Genomic DNA, 16,052 nt, shown 5'->3' on the forward strand with positions numbered 1-16,052 from the left:
GTGTCTCCGCCTTCAGTTGATTTGCCTTCTTTGTGATAAGACGGTTGTTTTGTTTTCTTTGTACTGGGAGGTACCCGGGTTCGAATCCCGGTGCCGGCTATGCTGTCTGGGGTTTTTCCTGGGTTTTCCTCAGACGCTTTCAGACATATGTCGGCACAGTTCCCCTAGAAGTCGGCCCAGGACGCACATTTCCCCAGGGCGTCAGTCGTGACGTTGCCCACATACGTGAGGCCGACAACGGCAAGCCCTTTCACCATCACCACCACCCACCACCTTGTTTTCTTTGTATGAGACGGTTGTCACCAGCATCAACACTCTTAAAAATGAACTTCACCACATAGCACGCTCCTAGCCGACCATCACCTCGAATGACAACGTTCTCGCCCTAGATTTGCTGAAAACGTGAGGAGGAGCCTATTTTGTGCCGTGCATAATGGCACAAAATAGGCTCCTCCTCCCGTTTTCAACAAATCAGGGTCGAGAACGTTGTCATTCGGGATGATGGTTGGCTAGGAGCGTGCTATGTGGTGAAGTTCATTTTTAAGAGTGAAGGGCAAAGCGAGGGAAAGAAAGGTAAAACAAGAGGCGGGAAGACTTCCTCCTTTTGACGCTCATTTCGCGCGCGCTTCTTTGCGAAAATCAAGCGGGCGAGCTAAAGCGTAATTTTTACTAATTTTTTTCGACTATTTCTGTTGCGATACTGTGCATAGTTTTTGTTGCGTCTGTGGTTATCCGTGGAGCACCTCATACTTCTGTTTTTTTTTTTTTTTAGTGAGGTTGACTTGGTAATTTTCAAAGTTCAATTGAAAAAATAAATTTTCCTCAATTTGTCCAAAGCCTTTCCTAAATGGCGGCAAAAATTCCCAGAAGGGAATTGACGAAAGTCCCACAATCCTCCTGCGAGTACGTCGCCAGTTAGAATTTTTTTATCACTTTAGAGGTGAAACACCCTGTATATATTCTGCTCATTCGTTCTGCTATCATCATTATCATCATCGTACGGACACACATCCTCAGAGAATTATCTCGCAGCTAATAAATTTTTATGGAACTATACTCAACTAAATAAGAAAACACTGACTAAATATTTAAAAGGGCGAGCCAACAAAAGGGGTGTCCATGCGCACTGATCACATTGCTTATTTACTTTTTCCCACTGTGTAGGTATTGTGGATCCGTCGACCGGACCGTGCCCTGCTCACCGTAGGGCTGGACACATACACGGCTGACGACCGCTTCCAGGCTGTTCACCTGGAGAAATCTTCCGACTGGGCCCTCCAGATCAAATACGTCCACCTCTCAGACCAGGGACTCTACGAATGTCAAGTATCCTCGGACCCAAAGATCAGCTTCTTCGTCAACCTTACCGTCCTCGGCAAGTGTTTAAGTTCTTTTTTTTTGTTCAGTAAGTTCTTTGTAGCGCGATATTGCTATTGTTTTCAAATTTATTGAGTGATTGATTGATTGTGTTGTGTTTGTTATTGCGTGTCAATCGCTCCTGCACTGTGATATCCCTTATGTGATGAGGGTAACAGCCTACAAGATATAAAGCTTTTACCTTCGCCCTTTGCACGAACTCCATCAGGTCGGGCCTGTCGTCGTGATCATTGTCTTCATCTCAGTCTGCCGTCTGCGAATAAAACAAGCCGTCAGGTCGATCGAAGTGTTACGACGTAACGCAAGCATTGATAAAGTGCCTCCGATGGATTACTTCAGTATGATTATATATTTATTAGCAGGGAGACCTATCCGCAAGTGTGGTTGTCGAGTTACTTCACGTTAACAGACGACGATTACTATGCGTCTATTTCAACATTGATGATGATGATGGTGATAATGATAACGAGACGTTTCTCAAGCAGCACAATGTACTGAAAGTCGGGTGCAATAGGGGTGGACGGGTAGGTGGAAGACCTTGAACAGACTCGTGAAAGTAAAGATCATTGATAAGACACATACCGTCCACCCCTATTGCACTCGACTTTCAGTACATTGTGCTGCCTGGGTTACTTCTCCCAATTCGATTGATTGTCATTCATTGATTTTCCTTCATTGATTCTCATCGAACCGAAAGATTCAATTCAGCGCCGACAACTACGTTTCTTTCTTTTTTTATTCGAGCGAAACAAAGCAAATCCAATTCCTGCACGCACTAATGCATTCGCTTTCCCCAAACCGTATCTTCGTTTTCGAATTTCTTGTGGGTGCAAACAAAAACTCTGGTTTCTCGGACATATCTCTCGAATGCGATTCTGATATCAAACTAGCAAACAAACTGAACTATGCGCAACATTCTGAACCATACAGACAAAAGGTAGAGTCTTCAGATGGTTTATCGTGCGCCGTAGAAAAGAATTCGGTGTCCTATAGGAATACAGCTCCACGGCTGCTGTTTTGTCGGCCACGTCGTGTAGCATAAGTTAAAGAAAGCTTGCAACGTAGAAGCGTAGTTAGTGCAGTTTTGTTTCGCAGCGTAGAAGCTGGGTGGAGGAGACAGACATTTTAAGAAGAAGAAAAAAAAAAGTAAAAGAGCAAGGACAAGAATTAGGGTTAATGGGGCAGCAACGAGAAATGTCGTTAGGGGTAATTTTTAGCTCGTTCTCTGCATTTCCGGGTAGGGTGTACGTGTTCTAGTACTGTTTTGTATTCGAAAGGGGGAAAAAAAAAGAAAAAGAAAGCAGTTGAAAGTGTGACAAATGGTGGCTTGTTGATGATGTATGACGTCGAAAATTCTGTGTAACGACGTTTTTCTTTTTCGTGTTAGTTTTTGCACGGGCGTCTGTACTCAAAATAACAAAAGTCTATCATTTATTGCTTTAGGAACAAGAAATATAAATTAGCGTGCTGCGTCAAGGACGTGAAAGTGATTGACGACTGGGTTCGGAGCTACACGTTGTAAGGTCATTATAAAATTGTCGCAAATTAGGGAAAGTAATAAGAACGCTACACAATGTGCTAATAATGTTATTTATAGGATTGGAACTCGGCATGCGATGAACAAAACTTTGCGGAGGTTATTCTAAATGTATCGCTGATATTAATAATAATGTAATAATTCCAAAGTCTATACACTACGCCCTAAAAAAACTACTCGGGAGTAGAAAACATTTCTCATCAATCAAGCAGCAGAAATGTTGGGAATCTGCAAATTAAACGTGCCACAAAATGTTATAATTGTGGCTTTGCTATCGATTTTTGTTTTCGCCTGCAGTTTTAGGGCAGTTATACTGTTCACCCCTCTTCTGCTGCTTGTATCTTCTTTTGTTTGCTTGATAGCTTTTGGGAATAGCAAGCCCATACCGTGGCTAACCTTTCCCTTATCTCTCTTTTTTTTTACTTTGCATTAAACATATTCCACCCCCCCCCCTCTTCTGCTTTCCCTTCCTTTTTTGTTTTTAAATCAGCATTTTTATTTAGATGCCATATAATCTGAACCTTACCCACCAGATCTGCTGCATATCAAAGGTTTCAAGCGTCTGTTGGATTAACGCTTCCCCCCCCCCCCCCCCCTACCCGGAAGGAAAGAATCCTAGGAACGCCCATGGTTTTTGGTGGTTGCAACAAACCTTTCATACCCCTCACGAGGCAAGGGCGCTTGAGAATGGTGACAGTGTTATTAACCGTTATTTTGCACTATAGTACAATGTAGTACGCTTCCATTTTATTCAAATGTTTCCGTCTGTTCGTATTTTGTGACTTCTGCGACGTACTAATAATAATACGAAAAGAAGAGAAACTTTTTAGATTATTCACTACACTTACTAGATTACATCAGGCTTGTAAAATAAGATCGAGATATTTCTTAGGCAATTTGAGGCTTTGTTTGTATCTGTCCCTTCTATGTTGTTTCCAGCCTCAGAACATCAGTTTATCTCTTGTTCAACAGGTGCCGCTTGCGTCGAATTCCGTCGTATGAATGTGTGTATGAGTGAGTAAAATGTAAGAGTGAAAGGAGGGTGAATGAGAGTGAGTGGCTGGTTGTCGTCCCTTCAGATGACGCACCCCGAAAGTCGCTGGAAAGGCGTGTTAGCTTAGCTCAATTGGTAGAGCCCTGGACCGGCAATCCAGAAGATGTGGGTTCGATCCCTACAGCTGGCTAACCTTTTCAGTGACTTTCATCTTTCATCGAGATATTTTTGTCGCGACTGACACCCGACGTCGGCTTTCCCGCTTTGTAACATTTTTTCTGATCTGGACTTTTTTTTTTGTGCTGTATCTAAACAGACTGACCGTTTTCGTCTGACTTCCAGAGGCCAAAGCCGTCATTGAAGGCGGACCCGACCTCTTTATACGAACGGGAAGCGCCATCAACCTGACGTGCGAGATCAGTCGCAGTCCCGATCCGCCTCACTTCGTCTTCTGGTATCACAACGACCGCATGATAAACTACGTCTCCGCCAAAGGAGAAATCAGCCTCCAGAAAGGCGGGGACGACATCACCTACAGCAGGCTGTACATTCGCAAAGCAGTCGCACTAGACTCGGGCAATTACACCTGCGATCCAGCCAACGCAGAGCCCGTCAGCATCAGCGTGCACGTTGTTAATGGTAAGTTGAAAGTGTTTCTATAATTGTAACTGCGCCGAAAAAAGCGTTAATGTACAATGCGCTTGGCAGTGATGGTCAGTAAGTACTTCTACAGTAGTTTAACTATAAGTACTAACTGCTTACCGATGGAGTAGTTTGACTAGTATTTCAAATATTTTTCAGGGGAAGTAGTTATTAACTACTGCAATGTATTTTAGTACATCTACGACTACAACTACTTAACGTTGTCCATCAACACACATCCCATTCTATAGCGTCCTTGGACGCCTAAATATGAATCACAAGCAGTGATAAAAGTGTACATTTAGTACGCATGCACGGCACAATTACTCTGCACCTCCGTTCTCATCAAACAGGTACCTCAAGGTAAAAGTCGGAAGCACAATTGTGCCGTAAAGCTTGCGGCAAAATCGGGGGGGGGGGGGGGGGTATGTTTAATAGAGTGAAAAAAAAAAAAAAACGGAAATGTCAGCCAGGTTATTGCCAGCTTCCTATTCCGAAAAAGAAACTGAAAAATAAACAAAAGAAAAGAAACAAAGTCGGAAATCGGAAGTAGTTGGAGCCTGCAGTAGCCTAACTACTGTAGTTAACTACTCGAAATAGTAGTTTAACTATTAGTTGCACTCGACATTTCTGCAAGTATAGTTGATAACTACTTTTTTAACTACAACCGGGTAGTTTAACTACATGTAGTTAACTACTGGCCATCACTGGTGCTTTGTGACCGACGACATTTAAAATGGCGAAAAACAGTGTGCGCGAAAGACGGACTCAACAAAATCGATATTGATGACACAAAAAGACAACGTTGCGTGGCTTTGCAGGGCTTTCTTTCTTTTATAATTTTTGCCGCTCCCCTGCAAGGATGCCCTCCTAATGCTGAATTGCCATGTCACATTCTTTGCATCCAGGAAAATATACGGGGGAGTTACTGACGCAAATATTCCTCACCATGGTTATCCATCTTGCTTCCCCTTAATTCGAGGTATGCCATACTATTAAGTTTGTAAATACACTAAACTATTAAATATGTCCGTCTAAGGTTCCACCTACGCACTCTGATGTCCAGTTTGTTGAGTAACAAGCCTGTAAATATCTGATCAGCACGTCACTGCACAGTAGGTACATACTATAACTCTATCATTGCTTATCATTTATTTATTTATTTATGGAATAGCAAGCCGACGTCCCGTTTGGCTGACCTTTCTCCCGTTTTTTTTCCCTTTTCGTCTAATAAATATATGCTCCCCCCCCCCCTCTATCATTCTAAGGATGTTCCCCTGCGGTATATGTTTATCAACTGGCATATCACCACGATCTACTACGCAGATATTTGCAATTGCAAATAAAAAATGTGTTACCTCCCGACCAAGTGTCGTAAAAATAGGATGAAATTGTGTGTAATATATTGGGGGGGGGGAAGAAAAATGCGATAAATTGCTGATCTAGCCCCGTGTTGCCAGTCCCGAGTGGTTTGGGACTAACATCTCCATTTTCTTTCTTTTAGCAATTAATGAATGAATCAGCGATGATAGCATATTTTAAAAACATGCATTATTAGAGTATGTAACACACAAAAGCTATCTATCACAATAATATAAATATGTGATACATCACATTATTCACAAACTGAAATGTCATAACTATTGCGAAAAATATCGAGGTTAATTACGATAAAAATACCGCGATATGATTAAATATTACGACACGAGGACGATATCCCACAAGGATCATATACGCCCGGAGAACCCGTCAGATGAATATAATTCCCTAATAAGGCCACTGACACTGAACACATACTGCTCAGCTGTCAGTCGTGAAATTCTCCGGGCTGCCTTGATCAGACACGACAACGGCCCTCTTGACTTCAAGAAGGTATTGGGCGACTGGCCAGCAGCACGTCGACATGTTTCGCGTTCTGTGATGTCCTCCCTTAGGACTTTTGTAGAACAAACCTCCTTTTGAATATGGTCCAAAGGCCGGGGGGTGTCATGTTTATTGGTAAAAAACGCACACCGCCACTAGAACATTAAAAAAGCTGAGAGTACAGTTGGTCCTACAGTACTGGTCCCATCATCATAGAATAGAATAGAACTAGAAAAAAAAATGGAATCATAAGTCGCACTGGGGCGACCAGAAACAAGTGTCTTGGCTGAAATACCGTCAATAGATAAGTAAGCATTTCAGCCAACACACTTGTTTCTGTAGCTTTTAGTTGTTTTTAATGTTGTAGTGCCGGCGTGCGTTTTTTACCACCTCCTTTGGTAGTCCAACCTCCGTTGGTAGTCAGACCTCGCTACCGTAAGCGTAGTGGAGTAGCCGGCCCAATGTTGAGTTGTGCCAACATCGAAATATTTTTCTTTTTTTTACCTACCCATCTACCTACCTACCTACCTACGTAACATGGCCAACCGTTCTGTACACAAACTGTAACATACGAACCCTCCGTACTACGGTGACGGGTAGAAAATCCAGCGAACCGGTAAGGAAGGATGAAGGGGAGTGCCTCAGAACGGGAGCCACTGATATTTCGAACAGAGTCTGTTCTGCGTCTCAATAACAACAGAAGAAGAACAGTCTCTGTTCGAAATACCGGCAGCTCTCGTCCTCAGTATGAAGGGGAGCGCCTCAGGACGGGAGCCACTGATATTTCGAACAGAGTCTGTTCTGCGTCTCAAGAAGAACAGAAGAAGAACAGTCTCTGTTCGAAATACCGGCAGCTCTCGTCTTCAGTATGAAGGGGAGCGCCTCAGGACGGGAGCCACTGATATTTCGAACAGAGACTGTTCTGCGTCTTAAGAAGAACAGAAGAAGAACAGTCTCTGTTCGAAAACCGGCAGCTCTCGTATTGAGTATGAATGGGAGTGCCTCAGGACGAGAGACACCGATATTTCGAACAGAGACGACAGAGAAGAACAGTCTGTTTGAAATATCGGCGGATCTCGTCCAAAGGCACTCCCCTTCATACTCGGGACAAGAGCTACCGGCATTTCGAACAGAGACTGTTCTTCTGCTGTTCTTCTTGAGAAGAAGGACGGAATACCCTTTCATACCCCTTCATACTCTGTACTACGGTATACAACTTCCCTATTGACCCGGGTATCGCTCGCGACGCGACGCCCGTAGGCACACGTACACCTCTATTACGTCTCATCCCATCATAAATCGTACTTTTTTGAAATATGAAGTTGGCATTAATGCGTCGCAGCCGTCCATTATGCATGCCGAGCGGCGGCTCGGTCCCGGAGTTGCCCATCAACCTACGAGCTCTTTAATTTTTTATACACCCCATACCCAAACGTATTTTAACTCAAGTTTTTTTTTCTCCCTTTAGCCTCATTTTAGATTCATAGAACAATCTGCGATCTATAAACTGGCACGAAACTAAGTGAAGCGTGATTATAAGTTCGAGTAATGCATGCATCAAATATGAACCTATCGTCTCGCAGTCGTGTATGCGCGAAAACAAAATACAAACTGTAAATGGCAACCAATGAAGAAACGAGAAAGGACAAACCACACCGTTTCCTTAGCGCGTACCTTCATATAGCAAAAAGTAGATTAAGGGAAATATTTTTATGAAGTTTATTTACCATTTCCGGGCAAATAAATGATTGCAAGGGCAAGGCACAAACGAGTATATTATATACAGACGTTAACCTAAAAAAAGCATAAAGCAAATCTTGTACTAGTACCCTTTCAGTATAACATTATTGTGACTCCTGTAAAGCACGTTTACCTGTAACAAAAATGCATAATGCGGAAAAGCCTAACTTACCAGGAACGCAAATTGGAACTTTTAATATTGAGTTACCATTATACGTGAAACTAACTTCCCCACATCAACTGTTTCTGTGTTTTAGTCTGTTACCACGTGCTATACTAACACTCGAACCCAACAACGTTACACTGAAACCCGTTTGATTTCATGAAGGCTATTTTTCGCAGCTCCGCAAAAATTTCGTTATGCCAAAAGCCCAAGGGTGCATTGTAAACATACCATTTGTATGCATGTACATATGAATATACATGCACCGTGTAAAGCCTCTATGCAGCACAACACGGTCTGATTGATGTATCGCACTGTTGAAGAAATTTTCCTATAACAATAACAATAGGCTCCTTCGGGAAGAACATTGCTCATGGCCTATGTCAAATGACCCAGTGGATCAAAGTGCGTTGGTAGCAATCCTAAAGAAGCTTACTCATTAAATATTCATGATGTGATAACGTACTTATACATTCAGATAGATGCCCAACAGCAGTTACTCAAAATCTTCCGGTTCTCACTTTACTTGTTCGTTATTTTAAGTTTAACGGTTAGGCGTTGACGGAGGTACGACGGCAATATCAATACAACAAAACTCCAGTGCGGTAATCCGAGCTGCAGAGATTCCGTTTGTGAGTAGTTTTCTTTCTTTCTGTTTTTTTTAAACGATATTTTCTTCTTTTTGCAACATCCGTTTTTGGGGTCACTCTAAACCATCTGCTCCGCCATATCCGAATGATTAATGAAGAGGGTTTTTTTACGGACGCGGCACGAACCTTCACCCATTGCGGGCATAATAAAATTCCCATCTGAGTATTGGAGAACATAAAAGGAAATAGGGGCCGCTATGTAGATCTACTCATGGGCGCACTTTCTTCGAAGACCATAAAACGCAGACACGCGCTTCAAAGTCACCCGTGAAAGCGATCTCGGCATCTTTGAGCTTGGAAAGCACCTCGCAAAGCCGTAAAGAAAAAAAGCTCCCTCCGCTTTATTGTTATTAGTAACTGCTGGAAATAAAACAACGAAGTAAGCAATTGACGTTTCGCAATAATGGCGCAGCGCTACTGGGGCGTAACGTTCGATGTTCAATCTTTCTTGTGCTTGGTTCTTGTGTCTTTCGTTGTGATTATGTGTACCGCACTTCTGTTCCTACGTAGTACCTACCAAGCGAAATGGGGTACCAAAGTTCCTTATAGGTCTAGAAAACGTAATTCTGTGCTGCGTCTATAGCGACAATATGGCCGTAAAGTCATCTCTGATAGATAAAGAAACAAATGAACAGAGGCAACCTCTGGAAATCTTGCACGTCCAGCATTTCGCAATCATTTTCGCTTGTTAATGCTTTATACTGTCATGGCATTATGATTAATCTCATGGTCCTCACCAACCTCTGGTGGTGTGTGCTATTACACCCATTAGTGCTATGAGTGGGCTGATGTAGCCGGCTCCACAATCCAAAAGTACAATAATCACTTCAGGTTTCTTTCTTTTCCTGTCTAATCCCAAAATAATGTAAAACTCAATGGTTTAGATGCAAATTGTTACCTTATAGTTGTGGAGTTCCATTGAGAATTTACTACAATTCAAGAACCATTTTTATGAGGAACTAACCAAACGATATTCAGTGTTGTACCCGTTACCGAAATATGAATATGGTATCGCGATACCGATACTCGTTACTTGAGTAAAATTATCGAAATACCTATATCGATACTTCTTTTTTAAAGTAACGGAGTACCGCTACTGTTACTAAAACATGTAACGCGATACTTTTGTTGGAATACGACATTGATGCAACATAAAAATCTCAAGAGATAAACTGATGTTCTGAGGCTGGAACAACACAGAAGGGACAGGTACAAACAAAGCCTCAAATTGCCTAAGAAATCAACGATGAAAGATGAAAGTCACTGAAAAGGTTAGCCAGCTGTAGGGATCGAACCCACATCTTCTAGATTGCCGGTCCAGGGCTCTACCAATTGAGCTAAGCTAACACGCCTCTCCAGTGACTTCCGGGATGAGCAAAAATGTAAGAGTGAAAGGAGGGTGAGTGAGAGTGAGTGGCTGGTTTGTCGTCCCTTCAGATGGCGCACCCCGAAGTCACTGGAGAGGCGTGTTAGCTTAGCTCAATTCGTAGAGCCCTGGACCGGCAATCCAGAAGATGCGGGTTCGATCCCTACAGCTGGCTAACCTTTTCAGTGACTTTCATCTTTCATCGTTGATAAAAATCTCGCTTACGTGAACACACCTTTTGTGTAATAGCGAATTGGGAGAAGAGAGTTCTGCAGTAAAAAGACAGCATATTTATTATGCCCCTCGGACACGTTTTTTTTTTTTTTTTACTTTTATCAATAGCTGGTTTTAAAAGTCGTCTTCTGCCATCCTAACAGGCTGTAGTCTCTCCGGCAGCTGACAGAGGCCAATATGACAATTACGTTAGTGTCAGGCCTACGCATACAGTGGAGTTCGACGACCAACGAAACCTATCCGAAGTTAACAATACCACAGTATATGCCAGCGTGACTCAGTGCGACACGGCAGCTTAGCAGTGGAATCCAGAGTGCACTGTCAGGGACTTGACCTCTGTTCGTTGACCTCAACTCTTTCATTGAGTGCAGCGTGGTTAAAAGTGAACATGTGTTTGGTATAATTCCCGTTACGGAGCACGTAGGCGTGTCCACAGGCTTCTTGTCGTGCGCTAGGCGGACCGGTGAGAATGAATAATAGTTAGAAATATGGACGCGAAGCAAGCAATTGGTACTCGTACAACTTGGGACAAAAGTTTACGAAACACGGCACTGGCGTATTTCTTCATCGGAGCAGCCTCCTGCTAGCTATCAAGAAGATATTGAATAAGAAACGGTGACAGGCTATTCTATCCAACTCTCAGTATGTCTGTCCGCTCCTGTTCGCTGCAATAGAGAAATACGCCACCTCGGTGTTCCGTAAACCATTGTCCCAAGCTGTACGAGACGTCTGTGCAGTGAACACTGGCGCAGAAGTATCCCTTCTACACCATTCCTGCGCAAAGTGGACCCAGACCTCCGTTTGTATATGCCGTCAGCGCTTCCTCGACCCATCACGTACGTCACTACAGGCTCCCCCTCAACGTGCCAAACAGTGGCCGACTATTGTTTAAGCTCGGCTCATCCCCCAACTGCGGTCTGTGTGATGTAATTGAAGACGTGGATCATATACTCAAAGACTACCCGAGGTACAGTGCACACCATTGTACCCTTGTGTAATCGCTGGCCCGCCTGGATAATCGCCCCTACTCCATCGGAAAGGTTCTTGGGTGCTGGCACGTAAATCAGCTCATACCTGCCATACGCGCTTTTGTGCAATTCCTCGTCTCGACGGACCTCTTTGACACTCTGTGGCGCTCTTTGTTTTTTGTGCATTGAGATTTTCATACGTGAACACTCCTACACGGTTGCCTTTGGTGTCAAGTTTTGTGGTGATGTTTTCATCTATTCCATTCCAAAGTGTATATAGATTTGTGTAGTTTCCTTTTCTTCTTTTCTGAATAACGCGTCCTAGAGTAGCCAGTCCCGAGTGGCTCGGGACTAACATCTCAATCTTTTTCTTTTACAAATCAAATCAAATCAAATAAAAAAAAAATATGGTCGGTGAAGAAAGGGTGGTCGGTATAGGTAACGATACGGAGATCGCGTTACCATAAACTTGTAAAGGAAATAAGTTTCCGATACCGATTTAGAAAAGTACCGCGATCCGTACTCCGATACCGAAAAAAGTATCGATTACTGTAACGGCGTTACGTACAACACTTATTGATATTTGACAGGTTCTCACCCACATGCAACCCTTTATATTGCTGACCTATTTTGTCTATGAAACACTGCACACCCTGGGTGGGCCGAAGTGGAACGCGAGGTAAAACGACAAGGAACGCCATGATACTGGATGTACGCAAATTTGCAGACACATTATGTGGCATTAATTCAGTGGTAAATTTCCTCGTTCATCGTTACAGTGACGTTTAACAAAATGTCACGACTACAGTTACCAGGAAACCCACCTCATCGCCCTTTACCCCTTTACGCCCCTTTACCCCTTTACGCCCTTTACCGATACGTTCGTTAAATATTATTTGACGAACTAGACCGGCAGCTTAATTTGTCGTCATCACCCTAAGGAGCTCAAAATTTGTACCAAAAAAACGCCCAAAACAAAAGAGATAACTAGAAAAGAAGGGGAGATGAAACATAAACATGTAAAAAAAAACACACAAGGCTGAATTTTCTTTTATCTATAAACAACCTTTCTATTTACAACAAACATTTCCTCCCAGGTGAGAAGCCAGCAGCGATGCAACACGACGGCAAACCCCTTTCCACGTCCTCCTCCCACCAACGATCACCTCATTGGTCGGCGTTGGCCCTCGTCATCGCCTATGTCCTCCTGAGGTAACACAACTCCTGGCGTCTTCCACGCTGTGCGAAGCAAAGAGGTACAATCGTCCACCACTCGCAGCAGCACCTCCGTCGAAACGGAAGTGCCGGAAACTGAAGAAAAACTTTCAAACTCTCCTGCACTTCCGCTGTGCTAGAACAGTCCACGAAGTGTGATTCTCGTACTTTGATTTTTTTTTTTCGTCCAGACGTCGTGATTGTGTATCTTCGCCCCATTGTCCTTCCTTACCTTACATAAGTATATTTCGCGTCTTCTCCTGACCAGTGTAGTGGCCGGTGCCTGCGACCCCTGGTGATTAAATCGAGAACTGCAAACGAACGACTTCGTTGCCTTGTGCTGGAAAGTGTGTGCGTGTGTGACTCTTCGACAAACTGTGTGTATTCTACGAGCAGTGGCGCAACTTCAGATATCGTTTGAAGGTAAACGGCATTTCGTATGTGATGCGATGTGAGGTGAGGTGCATGACATAAACAGGGATCGGAACCGGAACTGAACCAGAACCGAAAACCGGAAAAAACCGTTATTTTCTGACGAACCCGAACCGAACTGAACCCGAACAATTTTTTTGCTTGTCCTGAGCCGAACCGGAACTGAACCGAAAAAAATTGATACGGTTACCGGTTCGGAAATCGGTTCAGAGGTGAATTAATTGTACTACTGACCGACCTTTTTTTTTGCTCACCAGAAAACGGTTATCTCACACCTTTCTCTTACAATCGTGTACGGTGAGCGTAAGCTTGCTTGCATGTAGCAAAATTACTGCCCGTGGACCGGTTAAACCGAGGCCGAAAAAAGTAACTGTTTCCAATCCCTGTAAATGCCCCGACCGCTGACAGAGTTTTTTTTGTCTGTGTATGTGCTGGGGTGGGGGGTGGGGGGTGGGGGGTTCTCCCTGAGCCGAACCCGAACCGAACCGATATACCTGAACCGGTTCAAGCTGAAAATTTCGGTTCAGCGGAGCTAAACCCGAACCGAACCAATATGCTTGAACCCGAACCCGAACCGGACCGAAAAAAATACCGGTTCCGATCCCTGGACATAAATGGAGCTGTCCCTGTGGGAACGACCTTCCAGTTATAGGACTGTAAGAAAGGATACATGTATTAGGCACGGTATCAAAATATCGTTCGTTTTAAGATCACCCGTAACTGTGGATCATTTAGTAGCGTGTCCGCCTACCGATCCTGAGGTAGCGAGTTCACACCCAACTGAGGTCAACTTGGCGGCGCGGTGCAAGTTGCTAAGGTACTTCGTCTTTTGCGTGGGACGTTTAGTGTGTGCTGAGATTCCAGAAGCACGGTAAAAAAACAAAAAAAAACAATATGGGATAAACGAATCCACAGCCAGACCAACGTGGTGTCGCTACCATAACCATAACTGTGACCATATACTGTCTCGCGACGTCCAAGTCACCAACAATCAATTAGCGACCTTCAAGATATTCAGTTTAATAGTATTTCCCCATTAATCATCATCATTAATTTATCTGTTAGTAGTAAACCTCCCCGTCCTAATAGTCGAATTCAAACAACTCAGGGAAAAGGGGTGCTGACGCCAGAAATCGAACCTGAGCCGTCTGATCTCCGGGGACACACGCTAACCGCTACACCACACCAGCACGCCGTTTCTCTTGAGCTGGAGTGCCTCAAGTACAGGGGGGGTGGACAAACAACCAACCACGCTATTCCCCATTCTCTCTTACATATTTCTCACTCACTCTCTCATTCGTGCGTTCTGGGCTGGGTTGAGGCTAACGTGTCTGTGTCGTCCCTAACTGTGGTCTGCCTCGGCCAATTTCTCGTTGTTTCCGTCCTAATAGTCATATTTTTAGTTGTAAGAAAATAGCGCTAGCATGCAATAATAATTATTAGCGTCGATATCAACCATATCTAACCACCTAACTATCTTCTGGTTCCTTGCAGCACCACCCCGCGGGCACCAGCAAAGAAGACAAGGCTACCACAGCGCCAGCTATACGAAACGAACAATACGACTGCTGCGGTGCACTAACATTGTAAAGGCCCCAGGGTGCACCGCCATGACAAGAACAGATGTTCCAGTGAACAACCATCGAGCAAAGACTAGTCAGCCCTTTGTACGCAGAGTTAGTTTCGCATCATGATGATGAAGAAAACATAAGCGCTCGCTTTTGTAGTGCTTTAGAAAAAGGGAAAGAGAAGCAGCGGCCTGAACTTGAAAGGGAAAATCAAGCTTCATTGTATATTGACTTTCGTATCTGATGAAGGGCCTACATGCTAACAACTAGTATGTGTGTTCCAAGTTAAGTACTTTAGAAAAAAAAAAAAAACTCGTAACGCTGTATGTATTTACAATCTAAAGGAAGTCTGTAAATAAGAAAGGTCCGATACGGCTCACTGTTATTCGACGACGAAACGATAATGGCTAAGATATGCTCTTTTTGTACCTTAAAGGCAATCTGGACTAGCGATAAGGCGGAATCACAGTTTGTTAATCTGTGGTGCACTATGGTTTCGAACAGTTGTTGATACAGAAGCAAGGACGGTACATGTTGCTAGTACGACATGGAATGCCGTTTCCTGGAACCATTCTTTTTTTTTTTTTGGTTCGTTACCACCACGAGGTACCGCCTGCCTGCAGACGATATGCGCGAATAATATGGTTTTTGATTTGACTGCACTCGCTGGACCAGCTCTAACAGTGCACTACTTTCCTATTCGTGTTGTCAAAGAGCGCGCTTCGTTCTGGACGAGTTCACTTTGGGGCGAGCTTGGGTAACCACGCAATTTTTCAAATGCGCCCCCAAAACTCAAAACGTGGATTGGAGTCTAGGCATGCGCAGTAAGACCCTCAATTTCTGTGGACCCCATTGCGTTTGGGTACCGTATTCAAAAACTGTACTCTCAGAAATGAACTTCACCACATAGCACGCTCCTAGCTAACCATCATCCCGAATGACAACGTTCTCGCCCCTGGTTTTCTTGAATACGGGAGGTGGAGCCTATTCTGTGTCGTGCATAATAGGAAGAAAATAGGCTCCGCCTCCCGTTTTCAACAAATCAGGGACGAGAACGTTGCCATTCGGGATGATGGTTGGCTAGGAGTGTGCTATGTGGTGAAGTTCATTTCTAAGAGTGTAGTTTTTGAATGCGGTACTTCACCACATAGCACGCTCCTAGCCAACCATCATCCCGAATGACAACGTTCTCGCCCCTGGTTTTCTTGAATACGGGAGGCGGAGCCTATTCTGTGTCGTGCATAATGGCACAAAATAGGCTCCGCCTCCCGTTTTCAACAAATCAGGGACGAGAACGTTGTCA

The 16,052-nt window shown here is 43.9% G+C and overlaps 1 protein-coding gene across 2 annotated transcripts in view; it reads left to right on the top strand.

Annotated features, from left to right (window-relative positions):
* The window catches only part of LOC135389088 (zwei Ig domain protein zig-8-like), a 172,027-nt gene extending 156,397 nt beyond the window's left edge, over window positions 1-15,630 (top strand). For both annotated transcript variants that reach the window (XM_064619053.1, XM_064619054.1), the window contains exons 3-6: window positions 1,165-1,375; window positions 4,251-4,547; window positions 12,632-13,172; window positions 14,676-15,630. In XM_064619053.1, coding sequence (XP_064475123.1) covers window positions 1,165-1,375; window positions 4,251-4,547; window positions 12,632-12,750 — 627 coding nt within the window. In that variant the 3' untranslated portion in view covers window positions 12,751-13,172; window positions 14,676-15,630. The remainder of the gene's footprint in view (window positions 1-1,164; window positions 1,376-4,250; window positions 4,548-12,631; window positions 13,173-14,675) is intronic.
* Window positions 15,631-16,052: the final 422 nt, after the last annotated feature.

Source organism: Ornithodoros turicata, chromosome 3 (assembly GCF_037126465.1).
Source record: "Ornithodoros turicata isolate Travis chromosome 3, ASM3712646v1, whole genome shotgun sequence".
NCBI lineage: Eukaryota > Metazoa > Arthropoda > Arachnida > Ixodida > Argasidae > Ornithodoros > Ornithodoros turicata.